Source organism: Dreissena polymorpha, chromosome 3 (assembly GCF_020536995.1).
Source record: "Dreissena polymorpha isolate Duluth1 chromosome 3, UMN_Dpol_1.0, whole genome shotgun sequence".
Classification (NCBI taxonomy): domain Eukaryota; kingdom Metazoa; phylum Mollusca; class Bivalvia; order Myida; family Dreissenidae; genus Dreissena; species Dreissena polymorpha.
In genome coordinates, this window is record NC_068357.1 from 112871904 (window position 1) to 112894165 (window position 22262).

General features: G+C 35.3%; 1 protein-coding gene across 1 annotated transcript; it reads left to right on the forward strand.

The window, feature by feature from the left end:
• The first annotated feature begins 1140 nt into the window (after positions 1-1140).
• On the forward strand, positions 1141-12812 carry LOC127871074 (uncharacterized). Its single transcript, XM_052413721.1, has 3 exons — positions 1141-1601; positions 10029-11254; positions 12058-12812. Exons 1-3 carry the CDS (start codon positions 1270-1272, stop codon positions 12444-12446), a joined length of 1947 nt encoding a protein of 648 aa, XP_052269681.1. The 5' UTR covers positions 1141-1269; the 3' UTR covers positions 12447-12812.
• Positions 12813-22262: the final 9450 nt, after the last annotated feature.

Genomic DNA, 22262 nt, shown 5'->3' on the forward strand with positions numbered 1-22262 from the left:
ACAACTTTGAAAGAGGTTGTCTTCAGTATCATTTCTGTGAAGTTTTGTGAAAGTCTGCAAGACACGATGCAGGACCCATAGATTGGGGCCAATTTTGACCCCAGGATCATGATTTGAACACACGTATCAGATAACCACTATAAGACGGTACATACCAAATTAAAATTAACTCAGTGATTTTATTTACCGGTAGTTTTCTTTATGCTCATTCAAGGTGAACAAGAAACCCCTAGGGCGGGACCATTTGACACCAGAGAGTCATGTTTTGAACAAAGTTGCCGAAGGACTACCAAACATTTAACCGATGAATTTTGGGGTTGTGTTTGTCTATTTTTGTTTTACCCCTGATGCATCACTTGAAAAACTAAGTAGAGGGCAACTAAACAATCTTACACACACTAAGCATTAATTCACAGACCCTTGAGATTCAAGAGCAGAAGATTTTGCAAGTTACCCTTTTTTAAAAATTTGGTAACGTATGCAACGGATCAGAACAAACGTTGAAAGAAGGTTACCAATGTTTTTTACTGTGAAATTCTATTAAAATCTGTGAAATTCTATAAAAATATGTCAAGATATTAAAAAGAAACAATTGTTAGAAAACATTAAACGCACAAACCACACATACATTACGCTCTAACCAACATTGAAAGAGAATTACCCAAGGATAATTCATGTGAAGTTTCATTAAAATATTCCTTGCTATTCTGCAGGACACGTTGTTTGAGGAATAAGTTAAGGCACACACTCCTGCACAGACTGACCGAAAGTTATCCTAAGAGATCTCCATGAGCTGTATGAGCTCAGGTGAGATAATAACTCAATTAGCAAAATTTGCACAATCCTATATCAAGTTTCTGATAATACATGTATTAACAGCCTTTTGTTTAAATTTGTGTGTATATATGCTAAATTTTGATTTAAATCTACGTTTACACTTTACAGAAAACGTTATTTAGTTCCCTGAGGTTTTACACTTGATTTGAATGAAAAATATACCATTTTCTTATATAGTTGGTTTGATTATTGATCAGAATAATTTAACAGCATGTACAAATTGTTCTACACACATTTGCAACGTTATCAAATTGTTAACAGATTAATGTGTTTGCTCATAAAGCCATTGGTATCAGTACAATATGGGTACCTGTTACCTCTAAAGTAGGACATGGTATTCACTCACATGACCAGATAACAACTCACACTGGATACACATATTGAAATTTAATATTAAAATTAACAAACAAAGGAGTTTTCAATAGTTACAAAATGGCTTCCAATCTAGAGAATTCAATTCACAGAGGATCAGACTTGTTCTATGACTTTTTTTGTTTCATCTGTCAGGAAAATGATGAAAGCACGGAGGCTGAGTTTTACTGCGAGAAATGTTCTAGATTTTACTGTAGCAAATGTGTGGAGCATCATAACTTTCTTTTCAAGAAGCATGCAATTTTGGGAAAGAAAGACATAAGCAAGTGGCCTGAGATTAATGAGGGTGAACCACTTGAAAAATGTCAGGAGCACAAGAAAGAAAAACTGACAGGATTTTGTGAGGATCACAGTCAGCTCATATGCCATGCCTGTCATATCCACAGTCATCAGTAAGTACAAGTGTATTCTAATAAACATTTTTTTGAATCAAATTTAATTTAAACTGTAAAACTTGATTTTTCATCTTTCTAAAGTTTAAATTAAAAAAAGTTAAGAAAACAAGTGCTATTTAACAAAGGAACTATGTAATAGCTGCTGCACCCTCCATCCATCTGCACCCCCCTCCAAAACCCTTCAAAAGTGTTCTACACAAAATCTATACACCAGACTCATAGGATCGCACAACATCACATTTCTGCTGAATGGAGAGTAAGTTGGTTCCTTTTTCCTAGTTCCTTATTCCTTATTCGATATTTTCTAATTCGAAAACCAACATTACATCCACAAAACCTAAAGCATATAACATTATTTTATAATTTTTATTATGTATGTGATATAAAAGTGCAATCTTGTAAATTTCAACATGTCTGTTTTTATTTATAATGATAAATCCAGTTACTTTTCGCGGCTGAATAAGATAAAAGGAAACAGTTCCTTATATCTTATTCAAGCCGAATAAGGAACTGGCATTTTCTTACGTAAACATCAACGAAATAGATCCCAAGTTAACCACATATAAATAAACATCATTATATATAGATTGTATATTTAAAATACTAATTGCAATACATTTCTACTTAGTTTTAAGGAATGATAATCCAGTTCCTTATTCAGTTTGAATAAGGAATAAGATACTGGTTCCTTATTCCTTATCAAATCGAATAAGGAACTGGCATGTTCTTGCTATAAAGTATAAATTAAAATGAACCAAGGAGACGAATAAATCAACGAAAATTATTGTAAATGTAGGAATGTTATACAAATGTTAATTGAAGTGCATTTCTACTTTGGTGGTTTTAATAATAACATAGTTCCTTATTTGGTTTGGATAAGGAATAAGGAATTATTCAAATCGAATAAGGAACTGGCATTTCTTACTTAACAAATATATTAATATGAATAAGAGGACGCATAAATCAAGGAAAATCACTGTAAATGTAGGTTGGGAATAAAAAATATGTATTTATTACAGTACATTTCTTTTTAGTATTCTTTTGTAATGATAACATAGTGCCGTTTTCGCGGCAGAATAAGAAAAGCGCAACCAGCTGCAATATCTAAAAATATCACTTATAACTACCGAAAACGGTGCAATTTTGTCGGTTCCCACGGCTTTTAATCGTGCGCCAATCTTGAAGGTCGCCGGATGAAATGTAGGCATCCTAGAGCGAGAAAACGCGCTTTCGGAGATAGAAAATATATTGAAATAAAACCACCCAATGACAACTATGTAAGTTTTGGTGTTTTATTGGAAAAAAAACAACAATAACAACAGCAACGACGAAACACAGAGGCATTTCGATGAAACTTTCCAGTCTAAAAAATAGGCGTTTGGGCCGCTGTTTCCGGTCCAGTCTTACTTTAATGTGACATCAGTGACGTCGCACTGATGACAATGGTGTCCGGGACATTTGCATTCGTCATGGGCCGAGGTTGAAAGTCGCCGAATGTACCGTTGGTCTGTATAACCAAAAAAAAACGCGTATCCGCACTAAAATGTATCTAGGATGCGCGCATTTTTGTTCAAATTATAACATAAAATAAAATAATAGGGCGTTTTGATGAAACTTTTCAGTCTTCTAGAGGCACTTGGATCGCTGCTTCCGGTGCAGTCTTTCTTTTATGGAGACGTGTTGAAATCATTTTGCATTCTTAATCATATCCTTTCGTAACAGTTTTCGTATGAAAACGGAACACGATATCTGAAACATGTTTAGTTTTCAGCTATAATATACAGCTATAATATACTCTTGACCAACGTTCAGGGTCAGATAAGACTTCAAGACCTGTACCAGAGATATAAATTACAAATATTACACTAAATATCGCCAATAATAACGAATATAAAGCTGTGCTATTCTAGAATGATCCGAATTTAAGTATCCGAAATTATGGCCTCTGAATAAGGAATTGGGTGTTAAGTTAGTTCCTTATTCGGAAGCCTATGTTTAGGACAATCACTTTGGGGTATGTTATATTTTAGATTGTGTGAAGGTTATTGAAGCATGATTATGTTATATAGACGTATTCTGTCGAATTTCTTTTTATATTCTATGTGACGATACACGCTGAAAGCAAGTATCTAAGGAAATGGTATTGCCTTACTCAAACATAAATTGAAAGTGACCAAATAATAGTAAATGTCGATGAAAATCATGGTTAATATAGGTTTGAAGTTAAAAATATGTATTGCATTATATTTCTACCTAGTGTTATTTAATAATAACACAGTTCCTTATTCACTGCGAATATGGAAAAAGGAACTGGTTCATTATTACTTATTCAAATCGAATAAGGAACTGGCATTTTCATACTAATCAAAATATTAAAAGGAACCAAAGAGACCAAAAAATCAATGAAAATCTTTGAAAATGTAGGTTGGGTATCAAAAACATCAATTGCAGCACATCTCTACTAAGTTTCATTTCATGATAACCTAGTTCCTTATTCGGATTGAATAAGGAATAAGGAACTGGTTCCTTATTCCTTATTTTTTCAAATCAAATAAGGAACTGGCATTATATACTAAACAAAATATTAAAATGAACCAAAGAGACCAATAAATCAATGAAAATAATTGTTAATATAGATTAGGTATCAAAAACAATTAAATGCAGTACATCTCTACTAAATTTCATTTAATGCTAAACTAGTTCCTTATTCGGATTGAAAAAGCGAAGAAGAAACTATGTTATCATGAAATAAAACAAAGTAAATAGTACTGCAATAAATACTTTTTTGACACCTTTAATACATTTATTCTTGGTTGGTTCATTTTGATTTCTGATATATAGAAAGAACATTCCAGTTCCTTATTCAATTTGAATTAGGAATAAGGAACCAGTTCCTTATTCCTTATTAAAACTGAATAAGGAACTGGATTATTATTACTTAAAACAAAGTAGAAATGTATTGCAATTTGTATTTATCATATACAACCAATATATATAAATAATATGTTCATTTATATGTGGTTAACTTTGTATCAATATCATTGATGTTTAAGTAAGAAAATGCGAGTTCCCTATTCGGCTTGAATAAGGAATAAGGAACTGGTTCCGTTTTTTCCTTATTCAGCCGCGAAAAAGGAACTGGATTATAAATAAAAACAAACATGTTAAATCGTACAAGTTTGCACTTTTATATCACAAACATGTAAAATATAAGTATATGCTTTAGGTTTTGTTGATGCGAAGTTGGTATTCGAATTAGAAAATATCGGTTCGGTTTAAACAAGAAATCCTATGCAAGCGCGAAGAAGAAACATGAATATGTTACGTTATGCATAAAGTAAATGTATTCGAGTTATTTTGTTTTGATTTACTTCAGAAATGTTTGCATTCTTTTTGTTTAAAACCCTGTAACACATTTATTACGCGTGAATAAAAAATAAGGAACAGTTCCTTACTCCTTATTCGAATAAGCAATAAGGAACTAGGAAAAAGGAACCAACTTACTCTCCATCATTTCTGAAGCTCACTGCTCCATCAATTTTCAAGCCATTTGCAAAAGTTTGGTATCAAACAGCGCAGAAGACTTCCAACTAAAGGAATAAATTGATTACTGTTCACCCAAGTCAACTTAACTAGAATCCATCTGGCTACCACCAAAACACATTCAATTTGCAAGAATACATAATTCCTTTGGCAATCATTCATTCTGTATTTACACGTCTCAATAGTAAACTAAAATAACACTTACTAAAATACATATCCCTCCAAATCCAATCTGTTGTGACAATCAGCTTCCAACAATTAAATATTATGTTTTCACTTTTAGTACGCCATATTTGATGCTAAAATACTTTTTAACAAAAAGTCCTTGCATTGGTTAATTTTGTAGATGTAGATGTAGGCTGTCCTGTGTATTGATAATGAAAACATAATGTTGATTAGTTGGAAATCTGCAAGTTAGATGTTTAAACACCGCTTGACCCGTGCAAACATGCATGGATTTATTACCATTTAAAATGTATCATTATGTATTTTATGGTTGAACAATGAGTAACACAACTATCAATGTGCCTAGAAAATATTGTGCAACCTGTGGTCTTAAAACCATAACATGCAATGACCAACACACACAGCTCCTTAGTTTGTGTGGGTTATACAAAATAAAACAAAATTTTGATTGATAAATGCTGAAATAAAATTTAAACTCAAGTACATACAGAGAGTATACATAATTAATGATTTTTCTGTCCTTTATAATGGCAATAAACAATCAAAAATATAAGTGAATATTATTTCTTATTTTCACATTTCCATTTTTACATTTTCCTGGTTCATAATTATAAAGATGTTGCATAAAGAATGGTCGACTGATCTTTGATCTTTACCTAAAAAAGCTATATGCAGCTTTCTTTTCTCCAGAGTAACCGCACAAAAGTTTAAATAATCATTGGTCAAAGCTTTCACTACATATTGTGAGTAAACCCAATTCATTATACAAGCCCCTGTGACCTTTACCAAATGACCTTAAACTTTATAGATGTCTTCCTGTCCATCCAAGTAAACATTAGATTAATACCCATGATTATAGGTTAAAGCCTTCTCAAATGATTGGAAAGTTTCTATTCCAACCTAATATGAAATTGACCTTTAGAAATGTTGGTCTTATATCATTTTGTGTCATTCTGTCATTTATATTATTGTAGGTTGAAGTGTTCTCTAGCTAACACGCAGAAACTAATTTCTTCATAAAAGCTCATGAGACATTTACCTTCAACCTAGTGACATTCACATCAAAATAGTTGTCATTGTCCACTGATTTAACCACTATTTATTTTGTATGATCAAAAGATAGTGCTGAAACAAATGTCCTGTTCCAAACCCACGTGACCTTCATCTTTGACGATGTAACCTTACATCAACACGTGGCTGCTCTTTACACCAAGTAATCACTAGACACATGATACAAATAAGAATGATCACAAGTCAAATGATTGTCAAGATTTTCTCAGAAACTAATTTACTCTGACAAGCCCATATGACAGTGGCCTTTGACCTGTTGACCTACACATTAATAGGCTTCTTTCTTTCCTCTAAAGTAATCATCACACCATTGTTCATGGTGGCAGGTCAAAGATTTTTGAATATATCTCGCAGAAAGTCATGACCAAGCAACTTAAATCCCAACCAACCACATGGCAGACAGGTTAAAATCTATATACCTCGCTTTATCAAAGATGGGCATACATCAATGACCACTTGTGATTTCAACTCGATAATTTTCCAAAACAAACCACTATTCCCTGTATAATGGTGTGTAAGTAAAATATCATTTCGTTTAATGTGCCCTTTTGGTTTGAATTACAGTGTTCGAATAACAGTGTTAAAAAGTTTATGTTAGAAGATTTACTCACAATCTCAAGTTTAAAAATTATGGTAAATAAATGTTAAGATATTTCATGTGCAAAAATAATATGATTCAAAATAAATGGTATTTTTAAGAACAATAACAGTGGTTAGAAAAACACATAGCATGTGAAGTCATTGATCTGGTCCTCTAAATAAATAACTTTAAAGTGAAACGATTTTAAAACATGCATGGTTGATATGTCAATCTATAGTTAAATGTCAATTATTAGACAAACAAAACAACAAAAACTCTTTTAAAATGTGCAATATGTTGACAAATTGCTGGCCATATTTAGCTCCCAGCAGTAATCTGCATACAGTTTATATGTGCCTCAACGTTCTGGTACTTCTGATAGGTTGGTAATGTGTTCCAATGTACTCGTGCTTGTAATATAACAAGTTTCTGGATGGAACAAACAACAATTTTTGTTCCCGTTGTGTAAAAGGAATTCACATTTTTTTTTTCACAAATAAGTAGCCTATAGCACATAATCTACAAGTAAATCATAAAAATACAAATATGAGATTTAATACATCATTATTTTTTTTATTTTATTTTTTTCATTTATTTTTCACATTTCTTAACAATGAAGTTTTCATCCATTACTACTAGAAAACGGAAAACATAAGAAAGTGTATGAAAATAATGTACATTTTGAACTATAACATATCAAATATTTAGCGTATGCTTGATTATATTTTAAAAATTGTTTACATTGCCAATGTTATATAAAGATCTTTGTGATTTATAGCAAAAACATAAAACTAATAATTTATATTGTCTAAACATAGAGGTTTTATATCTAGAAAAAGTAAAGAAAATATTTTACAACAATTGGAATTGTTGTAAGTATTTGTTTTTGTTTTTAGAAGGTTTTTTAAAAATTGTTTTGCCATAAAATTTGTCTGGGTAGCATCAGGGTCTGGGTAGTTAATACATCATTATATTAGTCTGAGGTTATCATGACTTACTTTCCAATGTAAACCAGAAATCATGAACATGATCGGTTTATAATCACATAGGGGATACTCACATGATAGTCAAGATCGCTTCATTCATGCCAAGACCGATGTATTTCGTCCTTCTATACCATTTATTACCTGTATTTATTTATTAAATATCACTAACTTTCAGCCATATCAGCAAGAAAGTTACTAGTGTTATATGTGTGTTAATATTCGGACTATATCTCGACATTGCTCGCTAAAACATTTCTAACCGGGATGATCTAATTACAGCTCGACATTGCTCGCTAAAACATTTCTTACCGAGATGACCTAATTACAGCTCCGATAAGAAATTTGCAGCGTGTTAAGTAGAGATAAAAAGCAAATTTTAATACAAAGTAAACTCGCTTATCACTTTATTTCTGAAATGGCTTGAAATTTAGTTATACAGGGTATAAAACAGCGAAAACTACCTGTCTCGGCATGGACATTGCCATCTCGACTATCACGTGATTACCCCCCAAAATCAATAAAAAATAGCAAATTAATAAAAACATCTAAAATATAACAAGAAAACGTCGGAGACGGGTGATGCTCCCCAAAGGTTTTTTGTCACAATATTGCACTATATATCCAGATAAAAGGAAACGTCTTTAGGGGCATAACTTTGGACAAAATAATACGATGGATTGTTTAGCAACCTAAAATTTAAAAGGGCCATAACTCTAAATAAATCAACTTACCAGAACCAACAAATAACATGCGCATCTCCTCAAGGAAGTTAAGCTCCCCATAAAGCTTCATTGAATTCCAGTCAGTAGTTGGGGAGAAATAACCCCGACAAGAATTGCACTATATGTACAGTTTATAGAAAATTTCAAAGGGCCATAACTCTGTGAAAAATCATCCAACCATAACCGGCTGGTAATATGCATATCCCCTGTTGGTAGTGAAGCTTCCCATAAAGTTTCATTGAATTCCCGTAGTAAGTTGCTGAGAAATAGCTCGGACAAGACTTGCACTATATGTACAATGGAAAATTTCAAAGGGCCATAACTGTGTGAAAAATCATCCGACGAGAACTGGCTGATAATATGCACATCTCCTCTTGGTAGAAAAGCTTCCCATAAAGTTTTTTGAATTCCGGTCATTAGTTGCTGAGAAATAGCCCGGGCAAGAATTGCACTGTATGTACAGTTAATGGAAAATTTCAAAGCGCCATAACTCTGTGAAAAATCATCCGACCAGAACTGGCTGATAATATGCACATCTCATTTTGGTAGTGAAGCTTCTCATAAAGTTTCATGGAATTCCGGTCATTAGTTGCTGTGAAATAGCCCCAACAAGAATTGCACTATATGTACAGTTAATGGAAAATTTCAAAGTGCCATAACTCTGTGAAAACTCATTCGACCAGAAGCCGCTGATAATATGCACATCTCCTTTTGGTAGTGAAGCTTCCCATAAAGTTTCATTGAATTCCAGTCATTAGTTGCTGAGAAATCGCCCGGACAAGAATTGCACTATATGAACAGTTAATGGAAAATTTCAAAGGGCCATTACTCTGTGAAAAATCATTCGACCAGAACCGGCTGATATTATGCACATGTCCTCTTGGTAGTTAAGCTTCCCATAAAGTTTCATTGAATTCTGGTCATTAGTTGCTGAAAATTAGCCCGGACAAGAATTGCACTATATGTACAGTTAATGGAAAATTTCAAAAGGCCATAACTCTGTGAAAATCATCCGACCAGAACCCGCTGATAATATGCACATCTCCTTTTGGTAATGAAGCTTCCCATAAAGTTTCATTGAATTCCGGTCATTAGTTGCTGAGAAATCGCCCGGACAAAAATTGTGCAAGGACGGACGCTCACACACACGCACGGACAGACGAAGCGGTGACTATATGCTCCCCCCCAAAATAAATTTTGGGGGAGCATAAAAACATTAACTGGTCAGAACTTCTTTAAGGTTATTTTAAGTGGACTCATAAACCACACAGACAAATAGGAAGGTCAGAGCATATGTGGCAAAGGGATACATAATGTTAAAAGGTTTTGTTTTCAGGAAATGCAGTCAAGTGGTACTTATAGCTGAAAAAGTGAAAAACCTCCATCAGAAAGGAGACTTCAAACATCTGTCAACAACCTTTGATACACAACTCCAGCAGTTGATCCGTAAGAAAGATGACTTTGAGGAAAATATAAAGTACCTTGAGAAGTCTTATAAAAAAAATCTGGAAGAAATCAATGCTTTACGAAAGACAATTAATGCTTCTTTGGATCAACTGGAAAAAGATACCAAGAAAGAGTTGGATACATTTCTGGCCACCATAAAGACATCTATTCAAACTGACATTGAACATTGCAATACGTCAATAAAAAATATAACAATCTTGAAAGAAGATTGGTTGAGAAAAAAAGACAAAACTGAAGCACTGAGTTTAATGACGTACAGAAAATGCCTCGACCAGTCCCTCAAGGAAGAAGCAGTCTTACAAGAAATGACAACAAAGAATGAGAGGACACTAACCTTTTATCCTGACACAACCATTCAACCAAAGCTGTCTAGTCTCTCAGGATTGGGAAAAATACTGAGCGCAGTGAAACAATCACAATCTTCTAAACGTACAACTAAGAACACACTTACCACACGAAATAATCCTAAAGCATCTAGCCAGTCTGACATTGTAAACCAAACAGCGCCCGGATCCAAGGTAAAAAAGTGCAATCCAGAATCCAGTTCATCTAGACAGTATAGCCCTAGAAACCACTCAAGCCAGGTGTCTGATCCAGTATCAAGTTCATCACACCAGCTGATACAGGGATTAGAACCAGATGCAGTTAGCATGCCTGATTCAATCATAAAAGTGAAGAATAGTGAAAAGTATAGTGTGAAGATAGAGAGGGATTTATCTAATTGCATTATAACAGGAATCTGTGATACAGCATCTGGAGAACTCCTCATCCTTGACAAGGCGAACAACTGTGTAAAGCTCCTGGATCAGACCTACAGGGTGGTGGCCTATTGTGAATTGCCTAGCGAACCATGGTCCATGAGCAGCATTGACTCCAGTCTGGTGGCTGTTGCTGTGGCTAAAATGCAAATTCATTTCATCAGACTAACCAATAGTCAGTTGATAAAAGACAGGACACTGACTTTGGAACATACCTTCTTTGGTATTGCCTATCATCAGGGTAACCTGTACATTACAGATGATGAAGGTCTGTATCACTATACTGTGGATGGAAGACTGGTGAGACAGATGTATAAGGATGCATCATATGGTATAGGTAACAAGACTATTGCCAAGCAATACATGTCCCCTAACGGCTCCAAAATTTTCAGAAATTCCACCATTGTCAGAATATTTTTTTTATATTTGTTGCAATAGCAACCAAAATTTTTGACGTGCATAATGTCCATATTGCCATCTATCCATGTTTCAAGTTTCATGAACAAATATTAAGAACTTTAAAAGTAATCGCAGGATCCAGAAAAGTGTGACTGACTGACTGACCGATGGACTGACGGACAGAGCGCAAACCATAAGTTCCCTCCGGTGAAACGGGTAGGGGACAATGATAATCTATATCCTTATTTTAATGTTCACAACTTCTAAGACCCATGTTTTTAATGGCATTGAAATCAAGACTTAATAATTGTCATAGTTCAGTAATCTGATCAAACAAAGGTATGTTATTCAAATAATTTACTGCACATGTTGAACACAATTCCAAATTAAGTTTTGTTTGCATATTCACAAATACAATTTTTTATTATATCAATAATATATTTAAGTTAGACAATGATTTGTTTAATAATTATTCCGAAACTGAAAAAATTAAAGAATGTATCAAAATTAAGAACATCAATATACCACAGTAACAATCAAAGTGTTTAAAGTTGATATTTACTGTACTTTATGTCAATAGTTTCTAAACATACATGTATATATTTTCATGTTTATTAATTTTATTAAGTGTCTAATGCTGAACTTTATTATATATCAATAGCATAACACTGACTACTTTTTATATCATGACATTTGTTTCCATATATAAACAACACCTCATAACTGTATTCCATATTACAGATACAGCCTGTGCAGTGAGTGCAGATGGAGACAGGATATATATGGCCTACAAATCCATCTGGTACAGTAAGCAGCTGGTCAAGCTGGTCACACTGTCCAGGGATGGCACAGTGATCTCCTTACTGACTGACCCTGCACTGACCACGACACAATATATATATATCATACCTGGCCTCCATGTGACAGACTCAGGACAAGTTCTGGTATGTGTAGACTTCTCAAACGTAATCATCCAAGTGGATAGAGATGGAAGACAGAGACTTGCAGAGGTGGTTACAGCCAGGGATGGTGTTACTAACCCGAGATCTGTCTACTACAGTAAGCGCACAAGCTCACTCATTGTGGGGATGTTTAACAATAATGACATAATCGTGTTTAAGGCACAGTGACTGTTGGGGTAGGATTATTTTCATTTATAATAATTTACACATTCATATATAAAGTTGTCATTTAAAACAGTAATAAAGTTGTGTAAACAATGCATATAAGAAACAGTGACTGTTGGAATAGAACCTATTCAATATTGCCTCTATTAAACTATTACTCTCAAGAAACGAGTCCTAACCATACCAATATCATTATAAAATTTTAATTAAAATGTGCTTAAATATAATATGCAAAAAATTAAATTAAGTAATCAGCTTCATGTAAACTACAGGTAGTTAGCGTGTGGCAATGATATTTATTATTAAAAACATCATTTTGAATGGGAAAAAAATCGAATTATTACAAAAAATCAACTTCTCTGAAAACAATCAATATAATATATATATATTTATATAACAAGGTATTCAACTCAAGATCACCCGAAAACAGGGTGTTTTGAACAGCAATAACTTTATCAATTATAAAGCGATTTCTATGAACATGGTCTTATTCAACGCAGAAATAAATTGCCTTTCTAAAAATGTACATATATTTCAATATTTTTTACAAATGCTGGTTCAACTGTTAAGAAATAACACGATACACAACTCGCGTGACCTATTAGTCATCGATCATACTAGATCAAATATTGACCCAGCATCTGTAAAATATTACAAGATGTGTACATTTCCAGAAAGAAAATTCATTTCTGCGTTTAATAAGACTAAGTTCATGGAAATCGCTGCATAATTGATGAAGTTACGGCTGTTCAAAGCGATGCATTCTGTTTCTGGTGATTTTGAGTTGAATACCTTGTAATATATATATATATATATTTGATAGTGAAACTTATTTTTCAAAGAAGTTGATTTTTGTTATAATTTGATTATTTTTCATTCACATTGATGTTTTCACTAATTAATATCATAGCCACCTGTGATCAAAACTAGAATTTAAAACTAAAACTGTGTGATTTTGTTCATGGTGTGCATGTTAAGTGCTGATATTAATATTTTTTAATTATATCCGAGTCAGTGTGTCAAGTATTTTTCAACATTATAACTATTTGATTATAATATCTTATGATAATTATCATTTTCCAAAATGACTTATAAAATCAAAACAATATTTCAGATAGATAGATAGACTTTTATTTTCCTCCATTCACGGAGAGCATAACATATAATACAAGCAAGGAAGTACAATAAAGTATATACACACACATGAGATCATAAATGAAACAACTCAATACATTCAGTTAGATTATTTACAAAGATAAGTATAACTAACTATGTAGATGATAAATAATTGTTAATTCCTAATGAGAATAATCACATTGAAATAATAATTAAAATCATATTTTGTTCAGTGTAACTTATTCGCCGAGGATATATCTTAAAGCGAAAGCGAAAATAAAGACATAATAGACGAATATACTTAACATGTGTCATAGGTTTTGCCTTCCACGGAAGGCTGCTATATAGTGTTAAAATACACTAATATAGATTGGATAGACATGTCAACATATGTGTAAAAAACACAAAAGACACACAAAACCTGGCTCAGAGCGTCTAACACTAGTTCAGGATGCAAACAGCAGCCTTGCACAGTTTAAAATGCACAAAATATGAGTCAACAGTTTCAGATATCATTTTCAGCAACGATGCACTTTGTTCTAAGCCACTTAAGTGGATGAAGCGCGAGAATTCCGTTATACCGATGCATTCAATTAGAGTTGTCCATAAATGTTTTCGCTTATCCTCTAACAGGTGGCAATAACACAACTTATGAATTACGAGATTAACGGTTTTCAGGCAACAATGTCTGCATTCTCGTACATACTGTCTCGACACAAACATACCAATGCTATTCAATATAGTTTTACACACGTTAATTATTCTTGGGTTGTCTTTTGCTACTCTCCATAGAGGGGAGTAATTATTGGAGTCTATTACATGCACAGTTACTCCCCATTGATCGTTGCCTTTGATGCGACTCTGTATTTCGTTCGTAATGTTCATTACGACTTTTCGCTCAACTATTTTTTTCCATTCTCGCTTTGTGGGGAAATTTCCATCCTGGACGTATGATCGTAAGACGTTCATTAAGTCGTACTTTTGTAGTATCCTGTATGCATCAGGGATATACCCGATGCATTGGCCTTCTAGTTCAATGTGACGTATAAGTCTATTATTGAAGATATCTTTCGCTAGGTATTTAGGATTCAATCTGCATATTTGGCCGAAGAATGTTAGTTTTCTGATTTCCAGTTCATTCACTATCGGGACGGTATTAAGGGTTGACAGGCAATAATCTGTTGAGATGCTTCTGTCATACCCTTGCATGTGTTTCAGGCAAAAGTTATGTGCAATAGAAAGTTGAACAAGATCACTTTGTGAGTTGTTGTTCCATAGCTCACAGCCATATAGGGCCTTTGTGATAACGGATGAGTTGAATATCGTTAAGAGAGTTGGTGGACTCAGTCTTTCAGGCGCTACCCCTTTTGAGCACAAGCTCATGTATGTTCCTCGCAGTCGCACGCATGCATCATGAATCGCATTATTAGTGGTCAGAAGAGAGTTGCATTCAATACCAAGATGGGTATACTTGTCGCTAGCGGGCAGACGATCATGTCCTAGATAGAAGGTTGAAGTCTCTTCTGTCTTCTTATTATAGACTAGTACTGAGCACTTCGATGCGTTATAAAGAAACCTCCACCTGTTTGCATATTCATAGCAAATCTTAAGCATCCTCTCCAGTCCATTTTTAGAGTATGATATTAGCACCATATCATCGGCCACAGTAGGCGAAGCCATATTTATGTCATAAATGCACAGGCCATCACCACTCTCTTCAAGTTTCTCTATCAGGCCATTTATGTATATAAGGTACAGCAGCGGCGAACTTTTGCCTCCCTGACGGGTTCCTTGCCCGATCGGTAGTGGTTCCGAGATCAATCCTCGATGGCGAACGCGGCTTGTTGAGTTTCGATACATTTCACGAAGTGCGAGAAGGGTGTTAGTATCAATGACTGGATCAGGATCATAAACACCGGAAATTGATAAGAGTTTATGAAATAGTCCATCGTGCCATACCCTGTCAAAGGCCTGACGAGCGTCCAGGAAACATAGATATACACTTGATCCAAGCTCTTTTGCATAGTATAGACATTCGCGGAGACTAAAGCTAGTCATTATGCACCCAAGCCCGTCCTGAAATCCACCTTGTAACTTTCTGATAGAAGCGAGTATACCGTCCTTGCACCGGCTTAATAAAATCGATTCATAAAGCTTTAGCAGCGTTGATGATAGTGTAATTGCTCGGTAATTATTAGGCTGGTCTCGCCGCTTTCGCCCGCCTTTAAATAGTGTAATAATCTCACCTTCCTTCATTTTGTCAGGTACATTACCGCTGCGCAGCATAACTGTATATAAGCGTGATAGGGGTTCAGCGATAATGTTCTTGCCATACAGCATGTGCTCATGATAGATTTCATCGGGACCACAGGCCTTTCCTTTAGATAGCTGATTTATACTAGACTCAACCATTTCAGGTGAAACAAAAACATCTTGAGACGGTGACAGGTTAGTCAATGCCTGCTCCACTCCCTGTCTAACAACATACTCCCAGTGTGAATCAAAGTCCGGGGAGCTTGAAGGGGTGTACAGGTCTTTAAAGTATTTCGCCCACTGCTCCGTTATTTCCTCCCGGCTTCTATACATCTTCCCATCGAAGTTGATGCCACCTCCTATGTCGGCACCGGATCCCCGTTTTCTTAAGTTTACTGTCCGCCAGAAACTCACACTGTCATGTACAGAGTCATATTCGAGTTTATGGTCAAGTTCTGTCATAAATTGTTCACCGCACCGCCGCATGGCCCTCCTGAAATGTGCTTTAGCCGCTTTATAATCACGATATTCCATGTGCTGCGCGCCCCGTGGCCTACCAGCGCTGCACCACACGGCACGTAACGAGCTCATAAGTGCATGTAGTTCCGTGAGCTCATTTGTCCAGAACGGTTTCAAATGACGCCTTTTACGTTTCGTGGGGAAACATGTATTGGCACAATCACGCATACTGCTACACAACACCGAATACAATTCATTTGCATCTCTAGCACTATTTGTATCAACTTTAGATAATTTTTCACACAGAGTGTCACAATATTGCAAAACATGATCACTGTTAGTAGCTTTCCAGTTAATGCATCTTTTTAAATCACTGATATTGTCATCAACATGAATCTCAAAATTAAAGCAACATAAAATTGGTCTATGTCTAGAAACATTTAGACAAACATCATCAGCAATTTCACAATGTGTCACAAAATACAATAATTCAGTTGGTACAAAAACAAAGTCAATCAATGAGGAATATCTATCATCATAGGAAACATATGAATTAGATGGACCAATACATGATTCATGAGTATTAACGGCATACAAATTACAGTCGTAAGCAAATCGACTTAATAACCTGTTTCTAAAGCTTTGTTTAGGAGATATAAAGTCTGCATTGAAATCTCCTAGAAATATTGTTTCACCTTGCTCACAATACGTATTATAAAGGTCATAAAGGTTGTTTAAACATTCACAATATATCTGATTAGAATGATTAACACATGGTAAATAAACTTGAAATATGTAAATGTATTTCCTCGGAGCAATTTGCATTTGTATTCCTGCAACGTAATCACTGTCAATGGTAAGTGGTGTAATCAAGTTGTTGAACTTGTTTTTCCAAATGATAGCCACGCCCCCTTTACCTGTTGCGCGTGAAGACTTTGTATATTCGGTATTACTACAGATAGTAAAATGGTTATAATCAGTTAAAATCGTGTCCATAAAATGAACATTGCACGGCAGTAGCCAGTGTTCTGAAATACCGCAAATGTCGATGTTGCCATCACTTAGTACATTTGATAGGTATGCGGCACTCGACATAATCCCAGTTATGTTCCAAGTCACTATGTTCAACCCTATAAGAGCCATGATAGAATGATTAATCAATTTCACTAGCAAGTCCTTCATATCGATTATGGTAGTATAGTTCACGACGTGTCCAGTCGTCGCGTTCTGTATCGGTCTGTTGTTGCATTACTTTCTTGAATCGTGGCGGAACACTAGATCGTTGCTGTTGGTTTGGGTATCCAGTTGTCCATGCACCACGCTTTGTTGACCTCTTGTCGTCAGATCGACCAGCCGGTTCCCCTACCCGATCACGGTTGTGCTGTATACGCGACTCACGGGGTTTCCATGGGAAACAAGTGACGTATTCGGGCCAAAATTCACCAGACAGCACGATGCCGGTGTCGCCGTTTGCCACTAGAGTCAGTTTCACAAGCACCTGCCTCCGATTTCGTCGTAACGGAAACACACGCACTGATTTCACAGAAAGTCCGTGACTTTCCACTTCCTCTCATCAGATCTTCACCACACTTCATGAAAATGTGTAAGGCAATAATATCTAGGTCGAATTCGATAATCGGCCAAAGACCCAGACATTCTTGAGTTACGGCCCTTGAATAATCGTAAAAAAAATTTATTCTCGTTTCCACTCATTATCTCAAGCAATTGTTACCAGATATTCACCAAACTTCATGAAAATGTGTAAGGCAATAGCATCTAGGTCAACTTCGATAATCGGCCAAATTGACCCAGACACTTTTGAGTTACGGCCCTTGTATCATCGTAAAATTGTGTTTTTTTCTCGTTTCCGCTCAATAACTCGAGCCCTTGATTCATTGTTAAAAAAATATTCTCGTTTCCGCTCAATTACTCGAGCAAATGTCATAGGATATTTGCCAAACTTCATGAAAATGTGTAATAACATCTAAGTCAAGTTTAATAATCTGCCTAATTGATCCAGACACTCCTCAGTAACGATCCTTGAATCATCGAAAAACAAAATTCTCGTTTCCACTCAATAACTCCAGAGATTGTCATTGTATCTTCACAATACCTCATGCAAATATGAAAGACAATAACATCTATGTCAAGTTTGATAATCAGCCAAATTGACCCAGACACTTTTGAGTTACGGCCCTTGAATCATCGAAAAATTGAGTTTTTTTCTCGTTTCCGCTCAATAACTCATTCAAGCAATTGTCATCGGATTTTCACCAAGTTCGATAATCAGCCCAGGCGCTTCTGAGTTACGGCCCTTGAATCATCAAAAAAACGCGTGTCTACTCAATTACTCGAGTAATTGTCATCGGATCGTCACCAAACTTCATGAAAATGTGTTAGGCAATAAGATCTACGTCAATTTACATAATAAGCCAAATTGAGTTACGCCCTTGAATCATCGAAAAATTGCGGTTTTTTTTCTCGTTTCCGTTCAATACTCAAGCAATTGTCATCGGATCCGTACAAGGATTATTTTTTTAATAATGTTTATGCCCCCGAAGGTGGGCATATAGTGATTGCACTGTCCGTCTGTCTGTCTGTCAGTCCGTCTGTCTGTCCGTCACACTATTGCATTTCGATAAATGCTCATAACTTCTATGTCCCTTCAGATTTAACCTTCATATTTGGTATGCATGTGTATATGGACAAGGCCTTGCCATACGCACACAAATTATGACGCCTTTGGCCTTGACCTTGAACTTAGGGTCGGCGTTTAGCTTTCGAAATCTGCGTTTAGGTTTCGAAACAGCGTTTTTCGGGGGCATATGTCTTCCGATGGAGACAGCTCTTGTAAGTTCTGTTAAAGTTTTTTAACAATTTATTATTTCAACTAGTCACAGATAATTTATTTAATGACAACTACATCTAAATATAAGAAAGTATTTAATTCCCATGAATGAAGATCATAAATTAGTGGTTGTAAATTGTTTTGTTTATCATCTTACATCATGATCTTACTTACTGCTTATAGAAGTAATATTTTAATAGATTTTGAGACAGGGCCGAATGTCCTGAACATGTCCTGATAATCATCTATAAGTGCCACTGTCATGTTTAAAATACCCCCACGTGCAACCTTGTAAGAAGGCATTGAAAATGCAGTTTCAATAAAAAAGTTTCCCAACAAAGCAAGCTTTAAATTATGAAATTGTATCTTGATACCTCAAATACCTCATATTAAAGTAAAGATATGCACTTGACAAAGTTTCAGCATGAACATTCACAAGGGCCATTACTGTGAAATTATTAAGGCAGGAGTTATGGTTATCATGTATTGCACCTACCCTAATTGAAATCTTCCAACATACATTTATTAAGTTCTATGTGGATACCTCTTATAATTGTAAAGATATGCTCAGGACAAAATGTAAGTATAAAACGTTAATAAAAGGAAATCATTAATAAAATATTGAAGCAAGAGTCATGGCCCTTGTGAACTTCACATCCTTTCAATAAGATTTACCTACCTATACAGTTTAGGTTGAGTAATGCTTAAGAATATAAAAAAAACTGATTTATTTTCAATACACCAAGAGTCCTAATGGCAGGTCACTCTGCTTAGATTGTTGTTTTTTAAGAGTTTTTAATCTTTTCGACACGTATTTAAAAAGGTCTGAGACAAAGAAACAAAGTGAAGCTTTTACTATAATCATAAAAAAACAAGTAATCCCTAGGATGATACGTATTTGAACTCCTCAGACATGATTATAACACAACAATTGTTTCGCGGTCGGAGACATATGTCCCCCCAAACAGGGCTTTGAACTAGTGACCCCAATTTCAATAGGGCTCTGCTGACATCTACTCCCAAGGCCAATGCACATGTGAAGTATCAAGCCAATCGGTCAATTCGTTGATGAGTTATTGATCGGAAACAATTTTCACACTTATTGTGACAGTGACCTTGATCTTTGACCTAGTGATTGTAATTTCAATAAGGGTCATCTACTGTCCAAGGCCAATGCGCATGTGAAGTATCAAGTCAATCGGTGAATCAGTTGATGAGTAATTGATCGGAAACGATCGTACTCTTAATGTGCAACAGTGACCTTGACTTTTGATCTAGTTACCTCAATTTCAATAGAGGTCATCTACTGTCCAAGGCCAATGCATGTGAAGTATCAAGCCAATATGTCGATTTGTTGACGATTAATTGATCAGAAAAGATGTTCACACTTATTGCGATAGTGACTATGACCTTTGACCTAGTGACCCCAATTTCAATTGGGTCATCTACTATCCAAGGCCAATGCACATGTGAAGTATCAAGCCAATATGTTGATTTGTTGACGTGTTATTGATCAGAAACGATTTTAACACTTATTGCGATAGTGACCTTGACCTTTGACCTAGTAACCCCAATTTCAATAGGGGTCATCTTCTTCCCAATGCCAATGCACATGTGAAGTATTAAGCCAATATGTCAATTTGTTGATGAGTAATTGATCGGAAACGAACTGGTCTACCGACAGACCGACAGACCGACATAACAACCAGCAAATCAATATTCCCCATCCTCTTCGAAGACACCAAATAAGTAACTCCTGACCCTTGGAGTTACATAGAATAAGATAGTTTAAGTAAATAACTAGAAAAGTATATATAGATCATGTGACCCCTTAGGTTGGTTAGTTTTTACCCCAACAGCATGTATTTAACAAACTTAGTAGACGACAACCATATAATGTTTCACATCAATTTTTTAACGTCAGACATTTGTTGTTTCAGGGACAAAGTTTGCGCTAGAACTTAAGGACATGGAGTCCAAAACTTCTTCCATAGAAAAATTTAGCATCCCAGTATATAGTGTGTCAAAATTGAATGCTACCCAGGCTATCCCGATATATTAAATATTCTAACACGGCACGCGACTTGTTTTCTATAGACAAAGAAGGAAATCAAGTGTGGGTTATTCTGCATTCTACCACGGCACGTGACTTGTTTTCTATATACAAAGAAGGAAAACTACTGTTGGTTATTACCCCGATATACCAACGGTTATTTAAAGAGACGTCACTTTGATTGTCCGCGCACATTTATGAATGAAGACGACGTCATTTGATTGTAATTGTTGTGGTGACGTCACGTTTTCGCGGAAAAGTGGAGGACGTTCGGTTAATATAATTCTCATTCATAACCTTTAAATCGCGGATAACTTATTAATGAAATCGTGTTAGAATCGAAATAATCAACGGGTAACCGTTGGTTATTGCGGTAATAACCAACGGTATGTCGTTCCGATGCTTGTTATCAAACCACTCGGGCTACGCCCTCGTGGTTTAATTCCTACGCATCGGAACTCCATACCGTTGGTTATTACCGCAATAACCAACGGTGACCCGTCGATTATTTCTTAATTCTACCACAGCACGTGACTTGTTTTCTATATACAAAGAAGAAAAACTACTGTTGGTTATTACCCTAATATACCAACGGTTGTTTAAGGTGACGTCACTTTGATTGTCCGCCCATATTTTATGAATGAAGACGACGTCATTTGATTGTAATTGTTGTGGTGACGTCACGTTTTCGTGGAAAAGTGGAGGACGTTCCGTTAATGTAATTCTCATTTATAACATTTAAATCGCGGATAACTCATTAATGAAATCGTGTTAGAATCGAAAACCGTTGATTATTGCGGTAATAACCAACGGTATGGAGTTCCGATGCGTAGGAATTAAACCACGATGGCGTAGCCCGAGTGGTTTGATAACAAGCATCGGAACGACATATTTCTTAAATAATGTATGGGCGGAGCTTAAGGTTTCGAAAATAGTTCCGAATAAATAAAGAAAATATTGCAGTAAAATGCACGTGCTAAAACCCGCTTTAAAAGAAATGTAATAAATGTAGCATGTATATAAATGTAATGAAACAATAAATTGTATATTTAGTGATAAGTGGCATAACCACGCCTGCAAAGAATGTATT

Bases quoted from the DNA above. Each gene is read 5' to 3' on its own strand.
- LOC127871074 (XM_052413721.1), top strand. From the start codon at position 1,270: ATGGCTTCCAATCTAGAGAATTCAATTCACAGAGGATCAGACTTGTTC. The intron at 1,602-10,028 runs GTAAGTACAAGT...TTTTGTTTTCAG, and splicing joins TGTCATATCCACAGTCATCA to GAAATGCAGTCAAGTGGTAC. The intron at 11,255-12,057 runs GTAACAAGACTA...TCCATATTACAG, and splicing joins GGATGCATCATATGGTATAG to ATACAGCCTGTGCAGTGAGT.